Source organism: Rhinatrema bivittatum, chromosome 2 (assembly GCF_901001135.1).
Source record: "Rhinatrema bivittatum chromosome 2, aRhiBiv1.1, whole genome shotgun sequence".
NCBI classification, from domain to species: Eukaryota; Metazoa; Chordata; class Amphibia; order Gymnophiona; family Rhinatrematidae; genus Rhinatrema; species Rhinatrema bivittatum.
In genome coordinates, this window is record NC_042616.1 from 728,743,330 (window position 1) to 728,768,763 (window position 25,434).

A 25,434-nucleotide genomic window follows, 5' to 3' on the forward strand; every position below is an offset into this window, starting at 1 on the left:
TCTATGATAGATGGAGAAGATAGTCTAGTAATTTTGGTACAAGGCAGGAGAAGGGATTTAAGCTCTTATATATAGCCCATAGACAAAACCTTTTCCATTTGAAAATGTAAGGCTGCAGTTGACAGTTTTCTTAAGAACATTTGAGAAATATTGTGTGAAAGGCTGAAAGAGGAAATTACTGTCTGTTCAACATCCATGCCTTCAGAGCTAAAGAGTGGATGTTCAGATGAAGCAAGGTACCTTAGTTCTGTATCACCAGGCCTCAAAGAGAGATCAAATGAATTGTATTCCTATGGACAGATGAAGATGATGACAGAATCTGGGTCAGAAATAAACTATATGTATAATAAATTAAATAAAGAAAATTATAAATTAACAAGTTGTTGGCTATTAATGGTAATGGATAGCAGGCACAGAGAAGGCCTATTCCTCAGCATATTAAGAAGGCACCCAATGCTAGACTATGTGGGGACTTCCTATTGAAGTACAGTGTTTGAACCTTGCTGTTGACATGGGTAGCAAACAAGTCTATCTTCAGGATTCCCCAGGACAGAGAATGCTGTTTGGTACCTGATGGTCCAGAGATCATTCAGGAGGGCCAAGGACTTGGTTAAGTTTGTTTGCTATCATGTTTTCCTTGCATGGCAAATAAGCTGCCCAGAGAATAGATGCATGAACTATTGCCATAGTCCAAATTCGGATATCATCATAAGAACATAAGAAAATGCCATACTGTGTCAGACCAAGGTCCATCTCTAAAAGTGGCCAGTCCTGAAAATCTCCAGTTCCTCTCTATGTACCTAATTATTAGTTTGGATTAAAATAATCTTGTTGGATATCAGGTGTTGGAAAGCTGCAACAGCAAGCCACATGGCTTGTAATTCTAAAGATGATGTGGTATTTCATCTTCTGGCCTTGTGTTTAGAAGCCTTGGTTGTTTGCTCTTCAGCCTAGGAGTGAATCATCTGTAGTTAGAATAACCTGCTTCAGGGCCTTGTGAAAAGCAAGCCTGTCATCAGACTGTCCCTTAAAAGTGACTGAGAAATGAATTTATTTTAGTTCTTTGGTCATTTCTATCTGGTGTTGTAGGCTCTGCAAAGATGATTCAACTAGGTTCTTAATGCCTACTGGGACCAACATGTGGAATCTGGTGATGAGGGCAATATGTGATGAGGGCAATATGTGATGAGGGAATTATGAGCTGTGGAAATCTTGATCACTGAAGATATCAAATCAGTTACTCTGTTGGAGAGAAGGAACACCTTTGCTTCCTAAGAATCTGATAGAGTTCCAATGAACTCTAATTAGGATGTTGAGTTTTAGATTGGATTTCTGGATAATTTATGACAAATCCTGGATGTTCTAGTTGTTGTATTACTAAATTTAACACTTCCTCTGCTGTGGCATGTGAATTACTTTAGTTTAGAAATCATCTAGGTTTGGAAACAAATGTAGACACAAGAGGCTAATGATGAATCTGAGGTACAGTCTGTGATCTGGATGCATCATTATGTGTGTATATAGATCTTTCACATCTCAAGAGTAAAGCCAATATCTCTTGTCTAACAAGATCATGGGCAACATGATCATCTTGAATTTCTCTTTATAAATAAACTTTGTTTAGATCTGAGATCCAAGATCTGAACGAGATTTAATTATTTGATTTATATTCCACCTTTCAGCCACTTCAAAGCGGGTTACATTCAGGTACTGTAGGTATTTTCCTCTCTCCAAAAGGTTCACAATCTAAGTTTTGAACCTGAAGCAATGGAGGGTGAAGAGACTTGCCTAAAATCACAAGTAGCAGCAGTGGGATTTGAACCTGTTTCGTAGCCTGCTGCTCTAACTACTAATATACACAGTGCATCAATAAATGAAAATAAAGTGTTGGAAGTTGCCAATTGTACCAGCACTTAATATTCAGCACAGTGAAAGGAGGTAAGAGCCTCTCCTTTTGTGTTTCAATGGTTGCTTTTTGGGGTTTCAAGGCTTGGGAGGACATTTGCTGCATCACCTTTTAAAAATGTAGAGGAAGTGGTGGGAGTGGGGGGGGGGGGGGGGGGGGGGAGGGGGAAATTGGCACCACTTGGCCCACTACAATTTTTTTTTAAAATCCTGGGGCAAAGAGGAGGGAGGCAGAAATCAGTTGGTACTCAGCCTGCTAGTTGTTAAGTTTATCTTACAGAGGGGGACTGGGCAGGGTGCCACTGGCCTGCTACTATTTTCCCTCTACTTATCCGGGTAACTTCAGGACAGCTAGCTGGACAACCAGAATTACCTGGATAATTCTGTCTGGGTAGCACTGAAGATCAGTTTCCAAAAGTGAAGTTGCACCCTGGGAATGCCCCAAATGTCACTTCTTTGTTCCTGGACGGACATTAATTAGATGCCCCCTCAAACCAATATTAATTAAATATCTGTTAAATAATTAAAACCTCTTTCTTTATATTCAAAATAAGGGATTTATTATATGCACAAAGCTTAACATTGTGACTTTCACTGTCATGAGTTGGGACAACTGAGGAACCGCTGGTTGTGCATTCTAATCCTCTCTCTGGCTCCGCCACTCTGTGCCAAAAAGAATACATCATCTGCATGAACCAAAAGAGGAATCACAACTCCTTGTTATCACACAAAATAATTTCTTAATAGGGCTGGAAGTTGCAAATCTGGTCATTTGGGAAATTACATGTTGTATCTGTAAACTGGCAGTACTTCTGACTTTTTCTATCCAAATATGATCCCACAGAAAAATATATGGTTAGTGTCGCTCTTAGGCCTGTCTAGAGATCATTTTTAAACTTTTCATTTATAAGTGAATTTGTACTCATTTGAAATTCTAGATCTCAGCTAAATTTATTAACATTCAAATGTACTAAAATATTGCAATTTTATCTCTCTCCATCTGTCAGAGATAAGTTAATTCCATCGTCAGCTGAGAACCAAGTACTGGTTCAGTCCCAGACCTAGGGCTCAGAGTAACTTCCTATCCCCCTACTCTCATATCTTCTGTGCCCACCTGTCAATCTCTTAGACAGCAGAGTTGCTTACCTGTAACAGGTGTTCTCCCAGGACAGCAGGATGTTAGTCCTCACACATGGGTGACAGCATCAGATGGAGCCCTGTCACGGAACACTTTTGTCAAAGTTTCTAGAACTTTGACTGGCACACTGAGCATGCCCAGCATGCCATCAACCCTGTCGCCACACAGGGTCCTAGGAGAACACAGGTAAGCAACTCTAGGAGGTCCTAGAAGAACACAGGTAAGCAACTCTTCTTTCTCCCAGGACAAGCAGGATGGTAGTCCTCACACATGGGTGAACAGTGAGCTACAGGCTTTTTATGGTGATTAATCGTAGTTCAAATTAAGAATGCCATTTCATCGTAAGTAATAGGTCATTTAATCTTAGTATGTTGTGGTGACGTGTACGGAGGACGTCATTGAGTTTTCTCTGTAGTTATAAGAATAGCAACAAAAACAATAGCACGTTATAGCAACTAGAACGCAGCACTTCATGGATATGTAGTACGTTTTGGCAACGTAGTACGCTTTGGAAACGTGAACGTAACACGTCAAGTGTTTGGGTACGTGATAGGTTTTTGGTCAGTTTAAATAACGCTGTCGGCGCGCGCACAGGAGGCAGGTATTTTACGCAGATGGAGGCATTTGGTCGGCATCGTTGAATGATGTGCTTTTCAGGAAGAAATGTGTATTAGAACATCTTTTTACCCATGGCGTTTCGGCTTATGATGATACTGGTAAGATAGTTCTGTGTATTTATTTTGAACTTAGCGGTATATATAATAGATATTAAGGCGTCTTTTGAGTGACCAGTGCGTAACGTTGTTTTGAAGCTAGTGCATGGTACACGCATCAAATGTTCATTCGCTTGAGATTTAGCAAGGATAACTCATGAAGTTTTGTGTTATGGTTGTATTATAGGAGGATAATTCATGAAGTTTGAAGATAACAATCGTGGCTGATTTTATCTATGACTGGCGGTTCAGTGGAGTCACCCGAAAGGTTTTTTGTGGATTCCTGGAAGTTTTTAAGTTGATAAAGATCATGCATATAAATAAAGTTAATGGAATGGTTGGTACTGTTCTAAAGGTGGCGGTGCACAGGGTGTACGCACTCGGATATAAGACGCTTGGTGATTTAAAATAGATGTTGTTGTTCATTTTTCTTCACAGGTATAGAGACCGGGATCATGTGCAATTGATAATTTTGTGATGGGTTGTCATCAATGCTATTCGCATCAAGGAAGTGTCAATTAAGTGATGATAGCACAGATTGCTGATATAATAATATATACTTTTCTCCCTGAGGAAGCCTTAATTTTGGGCGAAACAGGTGTCCTGTTGGATGCATAACAATGATAATACATACTTATATATAACACATGATTGCATAATTAATATTATCTTGTATGTAGGCTATTGTAGCCACGTTATAACATCTTGTATAATATATATGTTATATCACTAAAAAGCTATATGTTGGGCTTGTCAACATTGTATGGTATTGGTATATTTAAGAGTTACTGGCATAATTTTAGGGTATTATGGGTATGGGTGTATGAATGTATGGGATGTATGGTGACAGAATGATGATGCGTCGATAATAGTTTTAATATGTGATATTCTTTAGCACATGTTGGTTCTAATTAAAAAAGAGAAAAAATTTTTTTTCAATAAAATCATTTGAATATTTATTGGCATTATATTTGTGCCGAGTCCTCAGTAAGGTTAGGAGCAGAAGAGCTGATGCTGTCTGACGACGCTGGATTGTCTTGGCCATGTTGAACAGTGTCTTCGCACGGTCCTCGGGGAGGGACGCGTTGGCCATGGTGGTGTTTAGATCTGCTCCGATGAAAGAGAGCTGGCGTGATGGAGTGAGAAGGGATTTGGGATAATTTATCAGAAATCCCAATGAGTTCAGCAGCTGTATGGTAAGATGGAGGGAGTGAAGTGCTCCTTCCTGGATAAACGTCTGAGAAGCCAGTCGTCTAGATATGGGTAGACGTGGACACACTCGCTTCTCAATTGCGCTGCCATGAATGCCAGACACTTCGTGAAAACTCAGGGTGCTGAGGTAAGGCCAAATGGTAGAACTCTGTACTGTAAGTATTTGTGTCCCACTACAAATCATAGGTACTTGCGATGAGGAGGAAAAATTGCTATATGGGTGTAAGCATCCTGAAGATCTAGAGAGCAGAGCCAATCTCCTTGCTGCAGAAGTGGAAGCATGGTTCCCAAGGAAACCATTCTGAACCGCTCCTTGCAATGGTATTTGTTTAGGGTGCGGAGGTCCAAGATAGGACGTATACCGTCTGTTCTCTTCGGGATTAGAAAGTATCGAGAGTAGAAACCCCTTCCTCGCTGTGTTCGGGGAACCGGTTCCACAGCTCTGGACTGCAGTAGGAGAGAGAGTTGTGCCTTGAGGAGCATTGTGTGATCGTTTAGGCTCCATGCCTGGACTGGTGGAGAGTCCAGGGGTATAGCAAGGAAATTTAGATGGTAGCCGGGGGTTACTATAAACAGCAAAGTGGCATAGACCGCCTCCCACCAGTAAAATGGCTGGGGGGTGCAATGGAGGTTGACTGCTGCTCTCTAGATAGGAGTCAAAACCCCACTGCAGGACGAGTCTGGGGGGCTGGCTGTGTCCTAGGGGTTCTGTGCTGACTAGGTTGGCCTCTGTGAGAAGGTCTGGACGTCCTAGCACGGGATGGAGGAGGATAGTACCTCCGTGGCCTATAAATTAGCTTCCTGGCATCTTGTCTCATACCTCTTCCGGTTGCAGCCGAGGTATCTGAAGTGACAGTGGACAGCTGGCGCAGGGTTTCATGGTGATCCTTGAGCTGCACTACTGCCTCCTGAATCTTGTCACCAAATAAATTGTCCCCTGTGCAGGGAAGGTCAGCTAATCTGTCCTGAACCTCTGGATGGAGGTCAGAGGCTTTAAGCCAAGCCCAGTGCTTAGCACTAATTCCTGCTGCTGAGACCCTGGAAGCAGTTTATTTAATTTAATTTATTTATTATTTTTATATACCGACATTCGATCTGAGTTCGAAAACATCGTAGGCTGCCCTGACCTCATGCTTCCCAGCCTCCAATCTTTTTTGTAGGATGGAGAACAAGCCCTCTTGGAACTGTTCAGGTAAAGTCTCCGAGAAATCCTGGACTTGCTTCCAGAGATTTCTACTATACTGGGTCATGTAAAGCTGATAGGCCGCTATACAAGCCATTAGCATTGACTCCTGGAATACTCTGCGGTCTAAGGCATCTAATGACTTTTGCTCTTTCCACGGTGGGGCAGAAGAATGAGGGTGAGACCGTTTAGCTTTCTTTTGAGCTGACTCTGGGGTAATTGGCTCTTTTGAAAACCTGGGGCTTGTTGTACCAGGTATGTGGTGTCAAGTCTTTTTGTTGACTGGAGGCACAGTTCCTGAGTGCTCCCAGAGGCGGTGTAAGAGGTCTAGAAGAACCTCGTGGACAGGAATGGCCATTATCTCTTTTGGAGCATCCATAAATTGCAGTACCTCCAGCATTTTGTGTCTGGCGTCCTCCTCCGTTACCAGTTTAAATGGAATAGTCTCTGACATCTCCTTGACAAAGCTGGCAAAGGAGAGGTTTTCTGGAGGGGAATGGCGCCTTTCCTCCGCGGCTGAAGGTTCTGAAAGAATCTCTTCAGAAGCTTGTGAAGAGTGCTCAGAGGAAGCATCTGACTTTGCTATTGAATTTAAGACTCTAGCATCCGGACTATATTGGGACACTGGATGCTTACGTGCCATATTCATGGAGGGTATCCACTCTCGCGTAAAGGACGAATTAGTGGCTCGTGACTTGCCTGATACCCTTGAGTCCCTGATGGAACTAGCAGGGAGAACTGACCGCCGTATCCGTGATCGTACTCAAGAGGCTAAGAGTCCACGAAAGTCTACAGTGGGGGCTAACCGTCCTAAACCTGTGCCTATTGCTTCCAGCTTACCGTCTGCACCCCTAGAGGAGGAAGAGCCTATGCAACTAGGCCAAAGCCATTTGACCTCTAAGGAGAGACGTTATCGCAAGTGCATGGGGTTGTGCATGTACTGTGGCCAATCGGGTCATGCAGTCCAAACCTGTCCCATTTGCCCGGGAAACTGACGGGCCTGGGATATGCAGGAGGACTTCTCCTGGGCCTGACGTCTCCTACTCCTCCATTATCATTACCCGTATCTCTACTTTACGGAGGTCTCGAATTTCAGACTCTCACCCTCATTGACTCCGGTGCTGGAGGTAATTTTATTCTGAAGTGCCTAGTTAAACATCTATGGATTCCTACCACACCAATAGATAAGCCTCTGCTATTGACATCCATCCATGGAGAACCACTTCCTGGAGAAGTTTCACTGACCACCCAGGCCATCGGCCTGTGCACTGGAGTTCTACACTCTGAATCAATTTCTTTTCTAGTGTTAGAAAAAGCCATGCATCCGGTGGTATTGGGGCTGCCGTGGCTTCAAGACCATATGCCATAATTTAATTGGGCTACCTTGGAACTGTCTCGGTGGGGACCAGACTTTTATGGTCGGAGTCTTGCTGAAGTTTCACCGCTCATCTGCATGCCCACTACCCCATCATTACCTGGCTTACCTCCACAATACGCCTCCTTCCAGGATGTTTTCTCAAAGCAAGCAGATGATGTTCTTCCACCACACAGAGTTCGATTGTGCCATAAATCTGAAGCCAAATTCAGAACCTCCCAAAGGAAGAGTTTACCCTCTTTCAGTAGCTAAGACCAAAGCTATGTCTACCTACATACAAGAAAATCTGCAAAAGCGATTTATTAGACCTTCCAAATCACCTGCTGGTGCAGGCTTCTTTGTCGTGGGGAAAAAGGATGGCACCTTATGCCCCTGCATCGACTACAGGGGTCTGAATGAGATTACCGTCAAGGACAGGTACCCCGTGTCCTTAATATCTGAACTGTTTGATAGGCTCCAAGAGGCCAAAATATTCTCCAAATTAGACCTAAAAGGAGCTTACAACTTGATGCGAATTCGAGGAGACGACGAATGGAAGACTGCTTTTAACACCCGTGATGGACACTTTGAATACCTCGTCATGCCCTTCGGTTTAAGTTACGCACCCACAGTCTTTCAAAATATGATGAATGACATCTTATGGGACTTACTGTATCAATGCGTAGTGGTTTATCTCAATGATATACTGATCTTTTCTCAAGATCTGCAGTCATCAGGAGGATGTTAAAGTCCTAAGACGCCTGCATGAGTACCACCTTCATGCAAAGCTTGAGAAGTGAAAATTCCACAAAGAGGCTGTACCCATCCGGGGATACATTGTTTCTAAGAATGGTTTTCTGTCAACAAAGACTTACTTAACATCATTATACTATAAATATAATTGACCAGTTTACAGATGCTAAAATAGCACCAAGAGAGTTGGCTAGCTTTTTGAGGATGCCAAATGCTTTCCAGTTTTGGAAAAGAACACAATTATACCTGGTTGGGTGAACAAACAGGAAAATCTTCAACTGGTGGAATTAAACCCTGAGCAATCAACTGTCCATAAGATGGAGGAGCTTCCCTTCTCAACAACTCTGCTTCCACTCTCGACAACTGTGTTTCAAAGGACCTGTGAAGAATAAATACACACACATGCATGTACAATAAGAACCCATAACTCCAAGAGTTAAAACAGTCATATTACACTACTGTAGAAATTGAATAGGTCTTGCAAGGCGGTGGGAGGTGGGAAGGAATTTTTTTTTTTTTAATTTTTTTTCATGATATTTTTTCAAGACAGACTTTACCATTTTAGCACATTTGTTTTGATATAATAGAAAATATATTCTTCTGACATTTTTATTCTACCATTATATATGCTAAAAGTGCTGGAGTCACCCAAATTTATAGTGTAGAAAAATGTCCAATCGATATGTAACAGAAGAAAAGAATAAAATTCTATGTTCAAAATCCCAACAAAATCAGAAGTTATATAGATTATGGAGAAACGAATACCCTCAACATTTAGGCTTTTAAAAGGGTCATTGCCTTGCATGATTAATTCATAACCATTATTATAATATGCATAGACCTCATTATCCCTTTTCAGATATGTAGTCACCTTCCTGGTATCTTCATTGGGTAGTTTGGAGAAAGATGAGATGGACGAAAGAAATAAATGTAAAAAAAAATAACTAGGTTTATATTAAGAAAGAAAAGGATGTGTGTTATGAGATTATATTTGTTATAATATGTCAAAAAATAATTTTTAAAAAGTAAGCATTATGATTCCCTGTAGGAAAAATAGGCCAACCCTTTTAAACATGGCTTTGGCATAGGGAACTTGAGCCAATATTTAAAAGTAAGGTAAAGGTTGCTGACAGTTTTTTTCTTTTTTTTTATTCCCCCCTTCTATTACCTTCCATCTTGGATGCCCCTTGCTTATCTGATATGCACTAATAAGAACAGGATCTAGGGATCCTTTGGCACCTTAAGCTATCAAAGCAGATTGATAAGGCAGTGGCAAAAGACAGGATGCTGATGTATATTATAAGAATAACCACCAACAAGAAAAATAAAGTGATCATGCTTCCATATAAATCTGTCGTTGCAGGTTGTAATATCCTTTAAACTTTAAAGAGCCAACAAAAAGATGTTATAGTACATGAGCACATAATATTTGAAGAGGACTGAGTGGTCTTGAAAGTGAGGGCTATAAAAAAATCTGGTTTTCACGATATCCACAACGAATATACATTTTTTGCATATATATGATCAAAGAACGAGGCTAATTTATATAGTTTGGATGGCATGAAAACCAGATCTGTTTGACTCAAGGACCAGAGATCATATCCTTGTATTACATAACTTTCTTGTTTGTCGCTTAAAAAGGTCTGAAATACAGCCCATGGTGGTAGGTATAAAGATAACAAATGGTATACCATAAATACAAAGTAACAATAGAAATAAATAATTAAAGTTGGCTAAAGTTAAATAAAATAAAAATAATTAAAAAAAACTCTTATAAAAATTGTCAGCATCCAAGAATATATAATAAAAGTTTATTGCTGAGCATCACAATTACATAAAAACATGCTTCAAGGTCTAATTGACCAAAAATCATTAAACTTTTTTAATATTCCTATGGTTTTAAAATTCTGTGTTTTTCATATTTCTTATATTTTGTGGGTGTTTTTAAGCCTTAAATTTATGTTATGGATTTCTGATGGTTGGTTTGTCTATTTATTATTTGATTAACATTTTTACATTATATAGATTTAGATAATTTATACATAATTATACCTTTCAAACAAATGTGCACAGCAGCAATTACACAAGCAGATATATGCAAATATTTTCTAGCCATATACATGTTTTATAAAATATACATATCTCTACCCCATAAGGAAATATGTAGTGTTCGCACATAAGCCATATAATGCAATGAAATCATGTATATCAATGCATTGAACGTGCATCATTTTCCTACCTGTTTTAAAAAAATACGCACAAATATTTTATGCATAAAATTAAAGTATTAAGTACTCGCTCAAGCCCGATTTATGTGCACAAGTTGGTCAATTTTAAAACATGCACACGTAAATGAAGTTAATTTATTTACCTATTAGTTCATTAGTTTGCCTAGTCCTTCTTCAGGTCATGAGATCTTCTTTGGGTTTTCAGTCTGACATCCTCCCCATTCACCCAGACCTCCCACCCAGTCAGTACTACACAATAAACATGCTTAATATCATTTATGCCAGATAATTAACAGGTATAAAAATATGCCAGTTGGAATGAAATATACATTCATATGTATATTTTAAAATAGCAAACTGACTAGCCTAAGTGCTGTCCCTGACTCAGAAAATCCAGCATATATGTGCATGTGAAAGTGAAAATATGCACACATTTTAGACTTTTAGAAAATTCAGAATACACGAGTAGAGGCTACTTATGCATGTATGTGTGTAAAGGTTTGAAAATTCACCCCAATATATTTATGTTTTAATAGGCACACTAGAAGATCATTACTTTTATGTACCTCTTGATTTGTTTGATTTTTTATATTCATTTCAGGCACTACAAAAGCAGATTACATTCAAATACTGTAGGTATTTCCCTGTCCCCAGAGGGATCACAATCTAACAGACTTTATGGAGCGATAAATGGGGTCTAATGCACGTTAGCCATGCGATGTTTATCGTGTCGCGTGCTAGCATGCAAAGATGATGAGTATGCAAAAGGTAGGCACCCTCGTTTTGAGTAATCAGAAGCGGTCCTTTCCAAAGGGAATGTGCCTGCGGATGGAGAGATCCTAAAGTATTGGAAACCACACTTGGCATGGCCAGTGAGGTGCTATCAGGATCATGGTTCCCTTGTCCTGACATAACTTCATGAGAGTCTTCGAGAGAAGAGGAAGTGGAGGGAATGCATAGAGCAGACCGGTTGCCCATGAGAGGGAGAATGCATCTCTGGGTTGAGAGTGTTTGCTGTGAATGAGAGAGCAGTAGTTCTCCACTTTGCAGTTTTGTGGGGACGCAAAGAGATCTATCCGAGGATATCCCCATTGTTGGAAGATGGAGTTCGCTACAGAGGGGTTGAGAGACCACTCGTGCGGTTGAAAGACGCGACTCAGCTTGTCCGCCAGCACACTGTCCACTCCCAGCAAGTAGGTGGCCCTGAGGTACATCGAATGGTGCAAGTGATGCAACCGTTCTCTCTTTGCTGCAGGAGAATTGGGATATGGTTGCAGGACCTGCCTTCTCACGCCACTGCTATTCCCAACATGCCAGCGGAGATGAGTAAAAAGAGGCCTTATGTTCTATCTGTTGTGTCATAGAATGCACCTTTGGAGTTCTCAAAATTAGATTTTGCTGTTTGGACAAGACAGGGGGAGCTTTAATGTACACCCTGCCCATAGTCGTTGAGTAATTCTGTTACTGGAAAATCGGTATATAAAAATGCTAAATAAATAAATAAATAGTGCTGCTCTGCTGTGTATTCCATAATGGTTCTATGATACGTAACCCAGTAGACATTGTTCCTTATCTACCTGAGGATCCCGTCTCCCCCACAGAAGCCGGGGAGACCACAAACTGACAGGCAGCTTCAGCAAAGCGTCAGGCAGCTTCAGCAAAGCGTCATACAATGCTGTTTTGCCTGTTAATCCTCATCTACTCCTTACCCTTCCATGGAAGATAGCCCAGCAGAGTATTTTGAGCTGGTCTCATCTTTATCTTTTACTCACAGGTCCTCTGCCTGGGTCAGTGTGTAACAGAAACCACTTAGGCCTGGTCAGGCAACATCAGGATAATAGAGCAATAGGTGCAACAGACAGTGGTAGACAAAGTAGACACTAAATAAACATTACACCAAAGAGATGTGGTTGGCCTAATGTATTCATAGTGATTATCAGTCCAAAAGAGATATATCTTGCCCAAGCATTTGTGCACAACTGCCAACACAGTGTACATAGCTTGCACCTTCTTGCTTACCTCAGTTACTCATTGGACCCTGTCCTAGCCCTCACATGTGCGAGATAGTGGCCTAGATATGATGGAACTCCAGCAGGGCCTAGGACATAGAGCCAAGTGCTCCAGAAGTCATAGAAATCACAAGTGGCTCAGCTGCTTAAAGGCATAGCTTCAAGCTACAAGTTGACACTTATAATCATCAATCACAGACTTCACATTACAGCCAGATTCCCTAGCTGATATCCATGTTACCTATTGTACCTTATTGTAAACCGATGTGATATCTCTTTTTGAAATGAACATCGGTATATAAAAAATCGTAAATAAATAAATAAAATAAATGTGCATCTAAAGATTTCCACATGTACATTGGATGCATAGTGTCAAAAGGGCCTACAAAGTACACAGGTGTCAGCACTACTTCAGCTGTTCCTAAGGCAGTAATGACATCAGAATGCTTACCTAGCAGGCCTTCAGTTACAGCCTTTTGGGAAGTACATGTCAAATATTGTGGCAATCCCAAACTTCTCACAGGCCACTGCAAGCTAGCATATCTCATAGGGGTTGCACATGACCATGCATATCTGGGCCCTGCTACAACTACATAAGCAAACAGTCAACTCATGTACAGATGGTGAGGGCCTTGGCCATTGGGCTGTCATGTTTATGTTAGCTGCTCGGGGAAGCTATACAAGGATATTGGTATGACTATGAGAAGGCTGGACTGGGAATAGGATAGTGTCATGCCTTCACATATTGTTGAAAGTCACCAATGAAATGGATAGCTCAGCGATTTTTAAAAACATTTTTTTTATCAGCACCCATGTTACATAACAAAAGGTTCACCTCACTGAATCGAAGGCAAAACTGTGTTAGAAGCTAATAACCTAGCCTGACATGTCACAGGTAGCCATTTGGAAATACTGAGCCAACGTTAAGCATCTTTCTGAAGCCTGGCATTGTGCAAAAATGTATAGGGCAACTGCTCCCAGAGGTATCATGTGGTAGGCATGATATCTTCTGCACTTTCAAATGTTATGTAGAAAGACAAGCATTTTGGGGCACCTTGGGCCTGGAGGGGCACATGTCTGTAACAAGGACAAATTTGAGCATATATAGCTCTGACAGATGGCTGTCAGGCTGCCAGGTGTAGACTGTTTTCTGTGAGGAGTTATGACTGACTACCTTAATGGCAGGTAGGGGCAAGCTTGCCACAAACATCATTGATGGTTGATGACAAATAGGCAAGGAACAGCATATCTGGGCCTCAGTAGGTAACCAAAGTGCTGGAGGTAGTCTACCAACAATGTCCTAACTGATGTGTGTCTGTGTGTGTCTGGGTGAGGAAAGTGCTGTGTTAGCTTCTGACTATATCTGTGAGTGAGGGTGATGTGGGGCTTGTTTTTAATCTTCCTTACCACACCAATGCATATGCCAGAGCATGTACAGTGTGTGCACCCAATTAGCACACACTGGCTTTGGACACAAGCAATCCTGTGCTTCTACTCTTTACAATGGATGTTACAGCTATGCGGGGGAGAAAATGGCCTCACGGATTGAAACCAAACATTCCACCTTGGCCTGACAGTATTGATTCATTCAGTCGAGAGGGAAGTGTGTAAACTTGCAGCATCAGAGCTCACATATGCTGTGCAACTTTGCCGGATAAGTAGATATCTGCCTGTAGTGTACACCTCCCTCCCCGCCACCTGAGGCTCTCCTACTAGTACTTAGAGTGGGCCTATTTGTATTGGTATGGGGGGGGGGGGGGGGAAGTGGTTGGTAAAGCTTCAGATGCCAGGGAGGCAGTGATGTTTGGGGATGGGGGGCTTGATGATGTCAACTTCTTTTGGAGATGGCAGGGTTGGTGCGAAAGTGGACGTCAAATGGTGGCATCATGCCAGGCCTTTTAATGTTAATCAGATAAATGGGATGGGGGAAGGGTCCTGGCCAGTGGGTTGCGGAGGGAGGGGGGGCAGGAATCCTGCCAGGATCCCGATTTCATTGCCTGTTTTTCTAGACAGAGGCCTACTTATCCACTTATCTGCAGAAAATGTATTGGTAACTAGACTGTGACCCTGCCACACAAGTCCTCATCACTTGATGCTTACTTTGCTATATGTTTAAGCTGGCAGGTAAGGCCTACAGGTGATTCTGACTTATGTAGCTGCATACGTTTTGGTGCACAGATTAGGTGGCACTTTGGTCCTGCTAATTATAGGGGACAGGTTTGCTGCTAACTGGAGCTGTATCAATTGTCCACTACCCAACATCATGATTATGTATCTCTGTCTACTTTCTGCCTGCTTGAAGACCGTGTCATCCCAGAAAGTGACCCCTATGAAAAGCTCATAGAGGCTGCTGTGTGACAATGGTGGATGAGTCCCGGAGATGTGGAGGATAGTGCTTCCCCCTACTGTCCAAGACCAGGCAGTGATGAGTCCTGTTGTTGCTTGGGATCAGGCAGACTTCACCAGACTGGCTCTCACCCCTGCACTGCCTTGGGGTGGTGTTCTGTACATATCTATTAGCTAAGGATCATAGATCAGCTATTAGGTATGTGTACAGATCACCAACCCAAGGCAGTACAGAGGTGGGAGCCATTCTGGTGAAGTCTGCCTGGTCCCAAGCAACAGCAGACCTCATCACTGTCTGATCTTGGGCAGTGAGGAAGCTCTATCCTCCAAACCTCGATGACTTGTACACAGTTGTCTATGAACTCTTCACTGAGGGCACTTTTTGGGATGACATACTCTTCAAGCAGGCTGCAAGGAGATTAAATCTTTTTTAAAAGGTCATACCTAAAAAAGCTTTATATTTGAATGCCTTTTAAGAGGAATGAGGACACAAGTAAGGGGTCCAAAGTAATCTCTTGTGGGGTGATTAGTGTCAGAGCATCTAACACCACACAAGGTTTACATGTACACTATGTTCTGTCTGGACCTGGCACCTGCACATTTCTGCCACTTAGAGATGAAGAAGACTACTGCTTTATGTACCTTTCAACTACACTTCTGACTATAGACTTCTGTGATGACAGCATCCGTTGTTAGACACATTGTTTGGTCAGAGGTGATACATCTTCAATATGGAAGAGGCTGTTTTTTTCTAAGAATATGCCATACTGGGTCAGACCAAGGGTCCATCAAGCCCAGCATACTGTTTCCAACAGTGGCCAATCCAGCCAAAAACTAAGTTTATTCCATGTTACTGTTGCTAGTAATAGCAGTGGCTATTTTCTAAGTCAACTTAATTAATAGCAGGTAATGGACATCTCCAAGAACTTATCCAATCCATTTTTAAACACAGCTATACTAACTGCACTAACCACATCCTCTGGCAACAAATTCCAGAGTTTAATTATGCGTTGAGTGAAAAAGAACTTTCTCCAATTAGTTTTAAATGTGCCACATGCTAACTTCATGGAGTGTCCCCTAGTCTTTCTATTATCCGAAAGAGTAAAAAAACGATTCACATCTACCCGTTCTAGACCTCTCATGATTTTAAACACCTCTATCATATCCCCCCTCAGCCGTCTCGTCTCCAAGCTGAAAAGTCCTAACCTCTTTAGTCTTTCCTTATAGGGGAGCTGTTCCATTCCCTTTATCATTTTGGTAGCCCTTCTCTGTACCTTCTCCATCGCAATTATATCTTTTTTGAGATGCGGCGACCAGAATTGTACACAATATTCAAGGTGCGGTCTCACCATGGAGCGATACAGAGGCATTATGACATTTTCTGTTTTATTCACCATTCCCTTCCTAATAATTCCCAACATTCTGTTTGCTTTTTTGACTTCTGCAGCACACTGAACCGATGATTTCAATGTGTTATCCACTCTGACGCCTAGATCTCTTTCTTGGGTAGTAGCACCTAATATGGAACCTAACATTGTGTAACTATAGCATGAGTTATTTTCCCTATATGCATCACCTTGCACTTGTCCACATTAAATTTCATCTGTCATTTAGATGCCCAATTTTCCAGCCTCAAGGTCTTCCTGCAATTTATCACAATCTGCTTGTGATTTAACTACTCTGAACAATTTTGTATCTGCAAATTTGATTACATCACTCGTATTTCTTTCCAGATCATTTATAAATATATTGAAAAGTAAGGGTCCCAGTACAGATCCCTGAGGCACTCCACTGAGAAAATTGTCCATTTAATCCTACTCTGTTTCCTGTCTTTTAGCCAGTTTGTAATCCACGAAAGGACATTGCCACCTATCCCATGACTCTTACTTTTCCTAGAAGCCTCTCATGAGGAACTTTGTCAAATGCCTTCTGAAAATCCAAGTACACTACATCTATCGGTTCACCTTTATCCATATGTTTAACAACTCCTTCAAAAAAGTGAAGCAGATTTGTGAGGCAAGACTTGCCTTGGGTAAAACCATGCTGACTTTGTTCCATTAAACCATGTCTTTCTATATGTTCTGTGATTTTGATGTTTAGAACACTTTCCACTATTTTTCCTGACACTGAAGTCAGGCTAACCGGTCTGTAATTTCCCAGATCTCCCCTGGAGCTCTTTTTAAATATGGGGGTTACATAAGCTATCCTCCAGTCTTCAGGTACAATGGATGATTTTAATGATAGGTTACAAATTTTTGAACCTTGGCAAGTCACTTTGCCCTCCATTGCCTCAGGTGAAAATTCAGATTGTAAGCCCTCTGGGGACAGGGAAATTCCTACCGTACTTGAATGTAATCCACTTTGAAGTGCCAAAAATTAGACTATAAATAATACACCCACACACACACATAACACAACAAAATTGACCTATATTTCCGTGCACTGAAGTGAACAAACATGGCAATCACACTACTTTAAACTAATCTTGGTAAAGAGAAAACGTTTTCTAGTTAATTACAATGGTGATTTTATTTACATTTTTAAGGTGATCCATGATTAGTAGTAATTTTAGACTCTATTGTTAGATTATTATTATTTGTAACCTAGATTTATGCAGTGCCTTTTGCCTGTCCAACCTTGATTTCAAGACATTCCATATCTTAATACTTAAAACATACTGCTGAAGTAACTAGTGATGAGGAGATCCAAAATAAAAAAGACATTTTGAATAACAGAAATCTTCCTTCCCCAATTCTTTTCCTGAGCCAGATACAGTAGTGCCATCTGCTGGGAAAGTGACAGAATAACTGCTTTGCAAACACTCCAATTTTCCCATGCCAGGACATCCCTTATTACTTTTCTTTTCTCCCTCCGTCTTTCATGTATTGTTTATGAAGTCTTTATAAACAATACATGAAAGACAGAGACAAACTATTACATATCATCCCATTCTGCTAACATACAAATGGAATAGATTCTCTACTGTCATGTTCTATGTTTCTATGCACAAAGGATCTCTGAGGGGAGGAAAGGATTGTACAGATGAACAGGAGGTATGGATAGGCTGACTGGATAGGCCATATATAGTCTTTATCTGCTGTTATGTTCTATGTTTCTATGTCAAACACTACTATATAAAAAAAACCCCCAAGACTATGTAAGTTCAGAACAAACTATTAGAAAAAAAAAAAACCAAACTTAGGGTCCTTTTATAACTGAGAATGCAAGTTTGGTCTAAGTTTTTGTATTTCATATGCTATATATGTTTTCAGAAGATAAGAGTTAGATGATCCACACTACGTGAAACTAACAGAAAAGGAATTAACTGGAAAAATAAATGTTTCCTCTGTATCATTTTGAACTACATAAGGAATTACCAAAATAGTATCTTAACAGGGTGTGCGGGTTCATAGAAGCCTTGTCTTCTAAATGCTGCCTCAGCACATGACCACTTGTCACTTTCATAATATTGTGTGAAAGCATGCACATAGCTCCAAGTATATGCCTTGCATTTCTCGGCAAATGACAAATCCATTCTGCCTGAGATGTGGTCACTATTCTCATGGGTCAAACCTCCTCAGAACTGGCCACCTGAAAAACCCTAAACTTATAGGCTTAAAAAAAGTCAGTTTGGATGGGCAGACGGATCTTGTACCTTGTGGCCCGTAGTAATATGGTGCCAGGCTCACTTCGAGAACAGGTGGGGGTGGGGGGCGGATTGGGGGAGGTCAGTTATGATGGGAATTTCCAGTCTGTCAGGTTAGGAGTTGTTGCATGGTTTCAATTCAAACCATGGTGGGATCGGGAGTCGATTGGTTCCTCGGCACCGGGCCTATAGGTTAATGGGAAGAGTCTGGTGGTTTAGGGGGGGGAGTGCACAGTGTTGAGTTTACTCATCTGTTGTCGATGCTGTTGTTGTTGGCTTTCGTTCGGTGAGAGGCCACGCGGTTGGTTCGCTGTTGCGGTTTTGTCCCTATGGAGTCCGAGGAGGTGGCTAAGGCAGCTGAAGATGTCAGGGAGGCGAGCGGTTCCCTGAGGCCTGCGGTGATGGCAGCTAGTGTCGGTGTGAGCAGCCCAGTGGGACCTGCAGTTGGATCGGGACCCCCCCTCCTTGGTGAGTGCGCGGTTCTTGCCTGCCGGCGATGAGGGAGAGGTGGTCCCTCCTGCGCCGCTATATGAGGAGGGCGCAGGTTCCCAAGGGTGCACTTGGAGGCCGGGGCACGCGCTCTCGCGTGCATAGTCACGGCACTCCCGCAGGCCTCGCAGGGGGAGAGGGCTTCGGCCTTTGATGCTGCATGGTCCTCAACTGGGCCTGTTGTGCCTCCTTCTCAAGCTGTGGGTTCAGTGGTTGCAGGGGCTATTAGTACTGCAGCTGCATTGTGTTTTCCCATGGCTGCTGCCTTTGCTTTCGGTCTGTCAGAGTCGATTAACGCCGAAATTCCAGGTTGCACATTTCCTGCCCCTTCAGAGGGTCAGGCTGCAGAGTATCTATCGGGTTGGGTCCATAATTCAGGTTCAGTGGGGCCTGGAAGTTCGTGGCCCGAATGGGGTGGCCCCAGTGCTTGGGGGGTTTCGCATGCTGGTGCTGATGGGCATTTGGGGGGTTTGCCTGGTGTTGGAATCCCTGTGGACTGGGGGTCAGGCCGCTAACTTTAGGGGGTTATGGGAAAATTGGGTACATTATTTTCCTGTAGCAGGGAAGGGTTCCGAAGTGCCTTGGCTGGGGCCGTGTTTTCTGGGGAGGTTTTCTTCTTCGAGTGGGGGTAGCTGAGGTAGCATCCCTTGTTATTGGCCAGCCGGCTCGGACTTTGGTGGAGTTCCTTTCGGCAACCCTGGTCAGGGGCTGTGGCGTCCTACCTCAGACTATTTTTCAGGTTGGGGTTCTTTGCCTGAGGCATCAAGGGTGGCTGACAGGGACCCTAGGATAGCGGGGCTTGTTGGGCCTGCTGCTTCGGCAGCTTTTGTTCCTTCACAGGCACATACTTTGCGAGAATCAATGGATAGTCCAGGTCCCTCATGTAAGGAAGGGTGCCGAAATGACCTAGCGTCAGCGGCAGCCAATGCATCCGGGCAATTGATCAAGGCTCCTGGAGAGGTTGAACTGAGCACAACACAACAGTGAGTTAACGGCTGTTGGCTCATCTGAGGCAGGGGAGGTGGCGGCTCAGCGTGTTCCTGTTTCTATTGTGACGAGTTCGTCAGAGGGTTTGCCTGTTGTGGGAGAATCTCTCGTCACCGTGGGTAAGTCTGGTAATTCTTTGGGGGGCATAGGAAGAAGCGTGATAGATCCAATACTTCTGATTCTTCATAATCTACCTCCTTTTCTTCCTCATCGGATTCTTCATGTGCTTCGTCTTTGGCTGGTTTTGAGACGGGGGATAAAGGGGCTGATAGAGGGGCCCTAACATTGGTGACTTTCTCGGAATTGTGGGAGGATATATCTAGGTCTCTTAGGAAGAAGATTCGGCATCACAAGAATATTGATATATTTCAATTGTTGGCAGGTCGTAGAGGAAGGAGGAAGGAGAAAAAGAAAAGGGGTGTTGCACGTTTCCCAGGGACTCAAAAAAAGGTTTTTGCGCAATATACCTAACTGGCTCCAGTCTTCTCTTCATCTGGCAAGTGTTGTAGGTCATCATGACACTTCGCAGCATGGGCCTTTATTGGCTTATACTGATGTGATTTTGGCTGCCAGATAATTGAGCCAGGACCAACGAGGGTTGGTCCTGGCTCAATTATGATGAGCAATTTCATGACCGTATGGAGAAGAATAAGTTTATGTCCTGGGGCATTCAAGACGCTGGCGTGTGGTTAACACAGATGAATAGCAAGGTCTCTTCCTCTTCGGTGGGTAACGTGAATGGTATAACTAGTGGGTCAAGCAGGCAGCCCTGTTGGTGCGGGAAGAACAGGGACAGGTTTCCTTGATGTTTGCTGGCGTTTCAACCATTCAGTTTGCATCTTTCCGTACAGCAAATTCCGGCACGAATGCTCCAGTTGTGGAGCTGGTATCCAAATGCCTTAAGTGGATGGGTGATAGAGCCTCTGGGGGGCCCACTGCAAAGAAAGCTTCAAAATGAGTCCTTTGGGGGGGCTCCTACTCAGATTTGGGTTGAGGCTTACCCAAGTGTAGCGGTTGTGCTTCTTTGTTTCAGGGTTTTAAGTATGGTTTGCGTATCCCTTTTTCGGGGCTGGCGTCCGTGGGGGGGGGGTTAGGGAAAAATGTCCTTCAGAATGGAAAATGGTAAATGTGTTAAGAGACAAATTGTGTGGAGGAACTGGGTTGGGTAGAATTGTGGGTCCTTTTGTGGAACCTCAGTTTCAGTGGTTAGTTTTGTCACCCTTAGCGGTGGTACCCAAAAAGAAGCCTGACAAATTTAGATTGATACATAATCGGTCCTTCCCTGAGGATAGTTATATGAATGATTTTATCCCACAAGACCTCTGTGCTGTGCGATATGCTTCTTTTAATTTGGCAGTTCGGATGGTTCGGCGTAGTGGTTGGGGGCCTTTGTTGGCCCTTGATGGCCAAGGTGGATACTGAGTCTGCTTTCTGGCTCTTGCTGGTTCATCTGCAAATTTCTCATTGTTGGGTTTTCGTTTCAATGACTCCTTTTATTTTGACAAATATATGGCCATGGGATGTTCTATCGCATGTGCGTATTTTGAGGTGTTTAGAACCTTTGTCGACTGGGTAGCTGAACAGCAGTTTGGGACTTTGAACATTATCCACTATTTAGATGATATTTTATTTGTGGGCAAGGCAGATTTGAGCATTTGTACGGATGTTTTGTGGTGCTTGCTCTTAACACCAGTACCTCCTTTCCTATGGAAATTTAGTTCCTGGAAGCAAGGAAATTGCTGCGAGCATCACTAGCCCCTTCTACAGGGACAGATTACTTGAATGAAGCCAACAAGGTGGAGTCTTTTCTTGTATCTATGGACTGGTGGTGGGGCCCTGTCCCTGATGTTTTCTTGTTGCAATTTATTGAGAAAGTGAAGGCAGAGGGGGCTTAGAAGGTAGTAGTGTCTAGGCAGTTATTGGGGACTTCCTTTTTTATGCAGACACACGATTGGGGCTTTCTTGGTCCGTTGCTTGTTGCTTGGTTGGTCCAGTGGTGCCGTGCTGGGTTCAGATGGGCAGCTGCCCATTACTGATATCTTACTTAGCTTATAGGATGTGATAGCGAGCATTTGTGTGTCGTAGTACAAATGCTCTCTGTTCTGGTTAGCTTTTTGTGCTTGTGTATTTTGGGGCTTTTCAGATTAGTGAGCAGGTTGCTAGGGCGGCAAAAAGGGTGGAGTCCACTGGACTGTTAGTTCAGCATATTACTTTGAGTAGTGATTCACTTATTCTTTACGCGCCTAGGGCTAAAACTGATCAGGGTGGTAAGAGGGCTTCTGTGGTCCTGTGAGCTGTTCTGGGTTTACGTACCTGTCCGGTGGTCAATTCTATAGCTTTTAGTCAGATTCGACCGATGGGCGAATCTCTTTTTTTTTTTTTTTTTTTAGCACATTCTAACCTTTGTCCACTGACCAAGTACCAACTGTGTCATGCTCGGTTTAGATTTGGGTTGGTTTGGAACTCTCTCATTCAGAATTGGAGTTGCAACATCAGCGGCTCATTGAGGCTTGTCTGGCTGTGTGATCCAGAGGACTGGTCGGTGAAAGTCTGATGCTTTTGAGGGGTATGTGCACCCAGGGTTTTTATGACGTATTCATAGTTTACTAACTGTCTTCTCTTTACAGGTTCTGCATGCTGGGGGGGGGGGGGGGGGGGGGGGGGGGGCCGACTGCAGAGATTGTTGGACATTCGTACATTGTGTGGGCCTATAGGCATGCATGTGGTTGCCGTTATGGGGCACAGCTGGATTTAACTCAGCACGGTGTGACTGTTCACTGGTTGGGGTGTAGGGGTTGCTTTGGGATGAATTGATTCCATGTTTACAGCGTAGGCTGGCACGATTCGATCAGCCATGAGTACCAATTATCCATTTAGGGGGTAACGACTGGGGCAGAATGTCTGGGTGCAAATTCATCAGCATGAACAGGAAAGATTTAATGTTTATTTCTATACTGTTATCCGCTGTTGTAAATCACCTGGACTGGATGGTATACAACTCAAGGTTCTGAAAGAACTAAAAAATAAAATTTCAGACCTATTTCAATTAATTTGTAATCTATCATTAAAATCATCTGATGTACCTGAAGTTTGGAAGATGGCCAATGTAACCCCTATATTTAAAAAGGGATCCAGGGGTGATCCAGGAAACTATAGACCAGTGAGCCTGAATTCGGTACCGGGAAAAATCGTGGAAAATGTTATAAAGAATAAAATCACAAAACATTTCAATAGACATGGTTTGAAGGGACACGGCCAACATGAATTTACCTAAGGGAAGTCTTGCCTCACAAATTTCCTACAATTTTTGAGTGGTAATTAAACATGTGGTCAAAGGAGAACCAGAGGATGTGGTGTATTTGGATTTTCAGAAGGTGTTCGACAAAGTCCCACATGAAAGGCTTTTAAGAAAGCTAAAAAGTCATGGGATAGGAGGCAATGTCCTTTTGTGGATACTATCAGGCTGATTCAGAAAAACGCGTGGGAGAGCTGGTGAGCGCCCGCTCTCCCAGCGCGCACACAAGCCACTCTCATGGGCGCGCGATTCAGGAGAGTGGCCTATGCAAATTAGGGCCCGCGGTAAAAGGAGGCGCTAGCGACACTAGCGCGTCCCTAGCGCCTCCTTTTTGACAGGAGCGGTGGCTGTCGGCAAATTTGTCAGCTGACGCTCAATTTTGCCGGCGTCGGTTCTCAAACCTGCTGACAGCCATGAGTTCGGAAAACGGATATCGGCATAATTGAGCATCCATCTTCCGACCCGTGGGCTGATTTTTAATTTTGTTTTTTTTTAATTTTTACTTTTTTTTTTTTTTTTACACACTTTTGGGGCCTCGCTTTGTACAGAAATGTACAGAAAAGCCGGCGCGGGCAGGCATTAATTTCTGAAAGTAAAATGTGCGGCTTGGCTGCACATTTTACTTTCTGTATCGCGTGGGAATAACTAATAGGACCATCAACATGCATTTGCATGTTGCGGGTGCTATTAGTTTCGGGGGGTTGGACACGCGTTTTTGACGCGCTATTACCCCTTACTGTACAAGAGGTAAAGCTAGTGCGTCGAAAACCTGGGCTAACAGTGTACTCCACCGGCCTGTAAGCTGGTTAAAAGACAGGAAACAGAGAGTAGGATTAAATGGTCAGTTTTCACAGTGGAAAAAGGTATAAACAGTGGAGTGCCTCAGGGACCTGTACTTGGACCGGTGCTTTTTTATACATTTATAAATGATCTGGAAAGGGGTACAACGAGTGAGGTGATCAGATTTGGGGATGACACAAAATTATGCAGAGTAGTTAAATCTCAAGCAGATTGTGATGAATTGCAGGAGGACCTTACGAGACTGGGCTTCCAAATGGCAGATGAAATTTAACATGGACAAATGCAAAGTGATGCATATAGGGAAAAATAACCCTTGCTATAGTTAAAAATGTTAGGTTCTATCTTAGGAGCTACCACCCAGGAACGAGATCTAGACGTCATAGTGGATAATACATTGAAATCATTGGCCCAGTGTGCTGTGATGATCAAAAAAGTAAACAATGTTAGGAAGTTTAGGAAGAGAATTGCAAATAAAATGAAGGATGTCATAATGCCTCTGTATCTCTCCATGGTGAGACTGCACCTTGAATACTGTGTGCAATTCTGGTCACATCTCAAAAAGAATATAGCTGCACTAGATAAAGTGCAGAGAATGGCGACCAAAATGATAAAGGGCATGGAATGGCTGCCCTATGAGGAAAGGCTAAAGAAGTTAGGGCTGTTCAGTTTGGAGAAGAGATGACTGAGAGGGGATATGATAGAAGTCTACAAAATCATGAAAGGACTTGAACAAGTACATATAAATCGGTTATTTACTCTCTCGGATAATATAAGGACCAGGGGGCACTCCATGAAGTTAGATGCTCTGGGCCTCCGCTGGCTATCGAAGATTCACTTTAGAGGTATGGGGGCTTTGTGGTTCACTTGCCCTCCCCCCCCTCCAAAGAATGCCACGGTTATTTTTTGGAGGATTGAGGGAGGATAACCAGACCCCAGGGATTTAACTTTCTTTGGAGGGGGAAAGGAAGGTCCTTATTTGAGGGGAGTCTTGTGGCTAAAAAGCCATTTTTTTTGGTTTAAGGGGAGGGCGTAGGCCATTGCACAGTGATGGCCCTCTTTTCTTTTGGCGGGGGCACCAGAGCAGTCTCAGAAAGTGGCAGGGGGAGGTGGGCGGGAGTCTCTAATTACCTCTGGGGTCGTTTTTTTGCTGGTTTCAGGGGTATGTTTTGGGCACCTTGGCCCTTTAATTTTCCTGCAGGACCATAGGGGACTCACATTAGAGGACCGATGCGCCTTTGGGAAAATAACTACATCATCCTCAAATGTGCTAAAATAATGGGTGGGTAGAGAGGGAGGTGGGGAGGAAATGTAACAGTTCAGATTATCAAGCACATTCGGTTCAATGGCCCCTCCCCAGAAAGAGGAAGGTTTAAAA

The 25,434-nt window shown here is 42.9% G+C and overlaps 1 protein-coding gene across 1 annotated transcript in view; it reads right to left on the reverse strand.

The window, feature by feature from the left end:
• Window positions 1-25,434, reverse strand: part of LRP12 (LDL receptor related protein 12) — a 201,048-nt gene that overhangs the window by 10,283 nt on the left and 165,331 nt on the right. Inside the window, exon 6 of the mRNA XM_029591864.1 lies at window positions 8,505-8,637. Within this exon, the coding sequence (XP_029447724.1) occupies window positions 8,505-8,637 (133 nt within the window). The remainder of the gene's footprint in view (window positions 1-8,504; window positions 8,638-25,434) is intronic.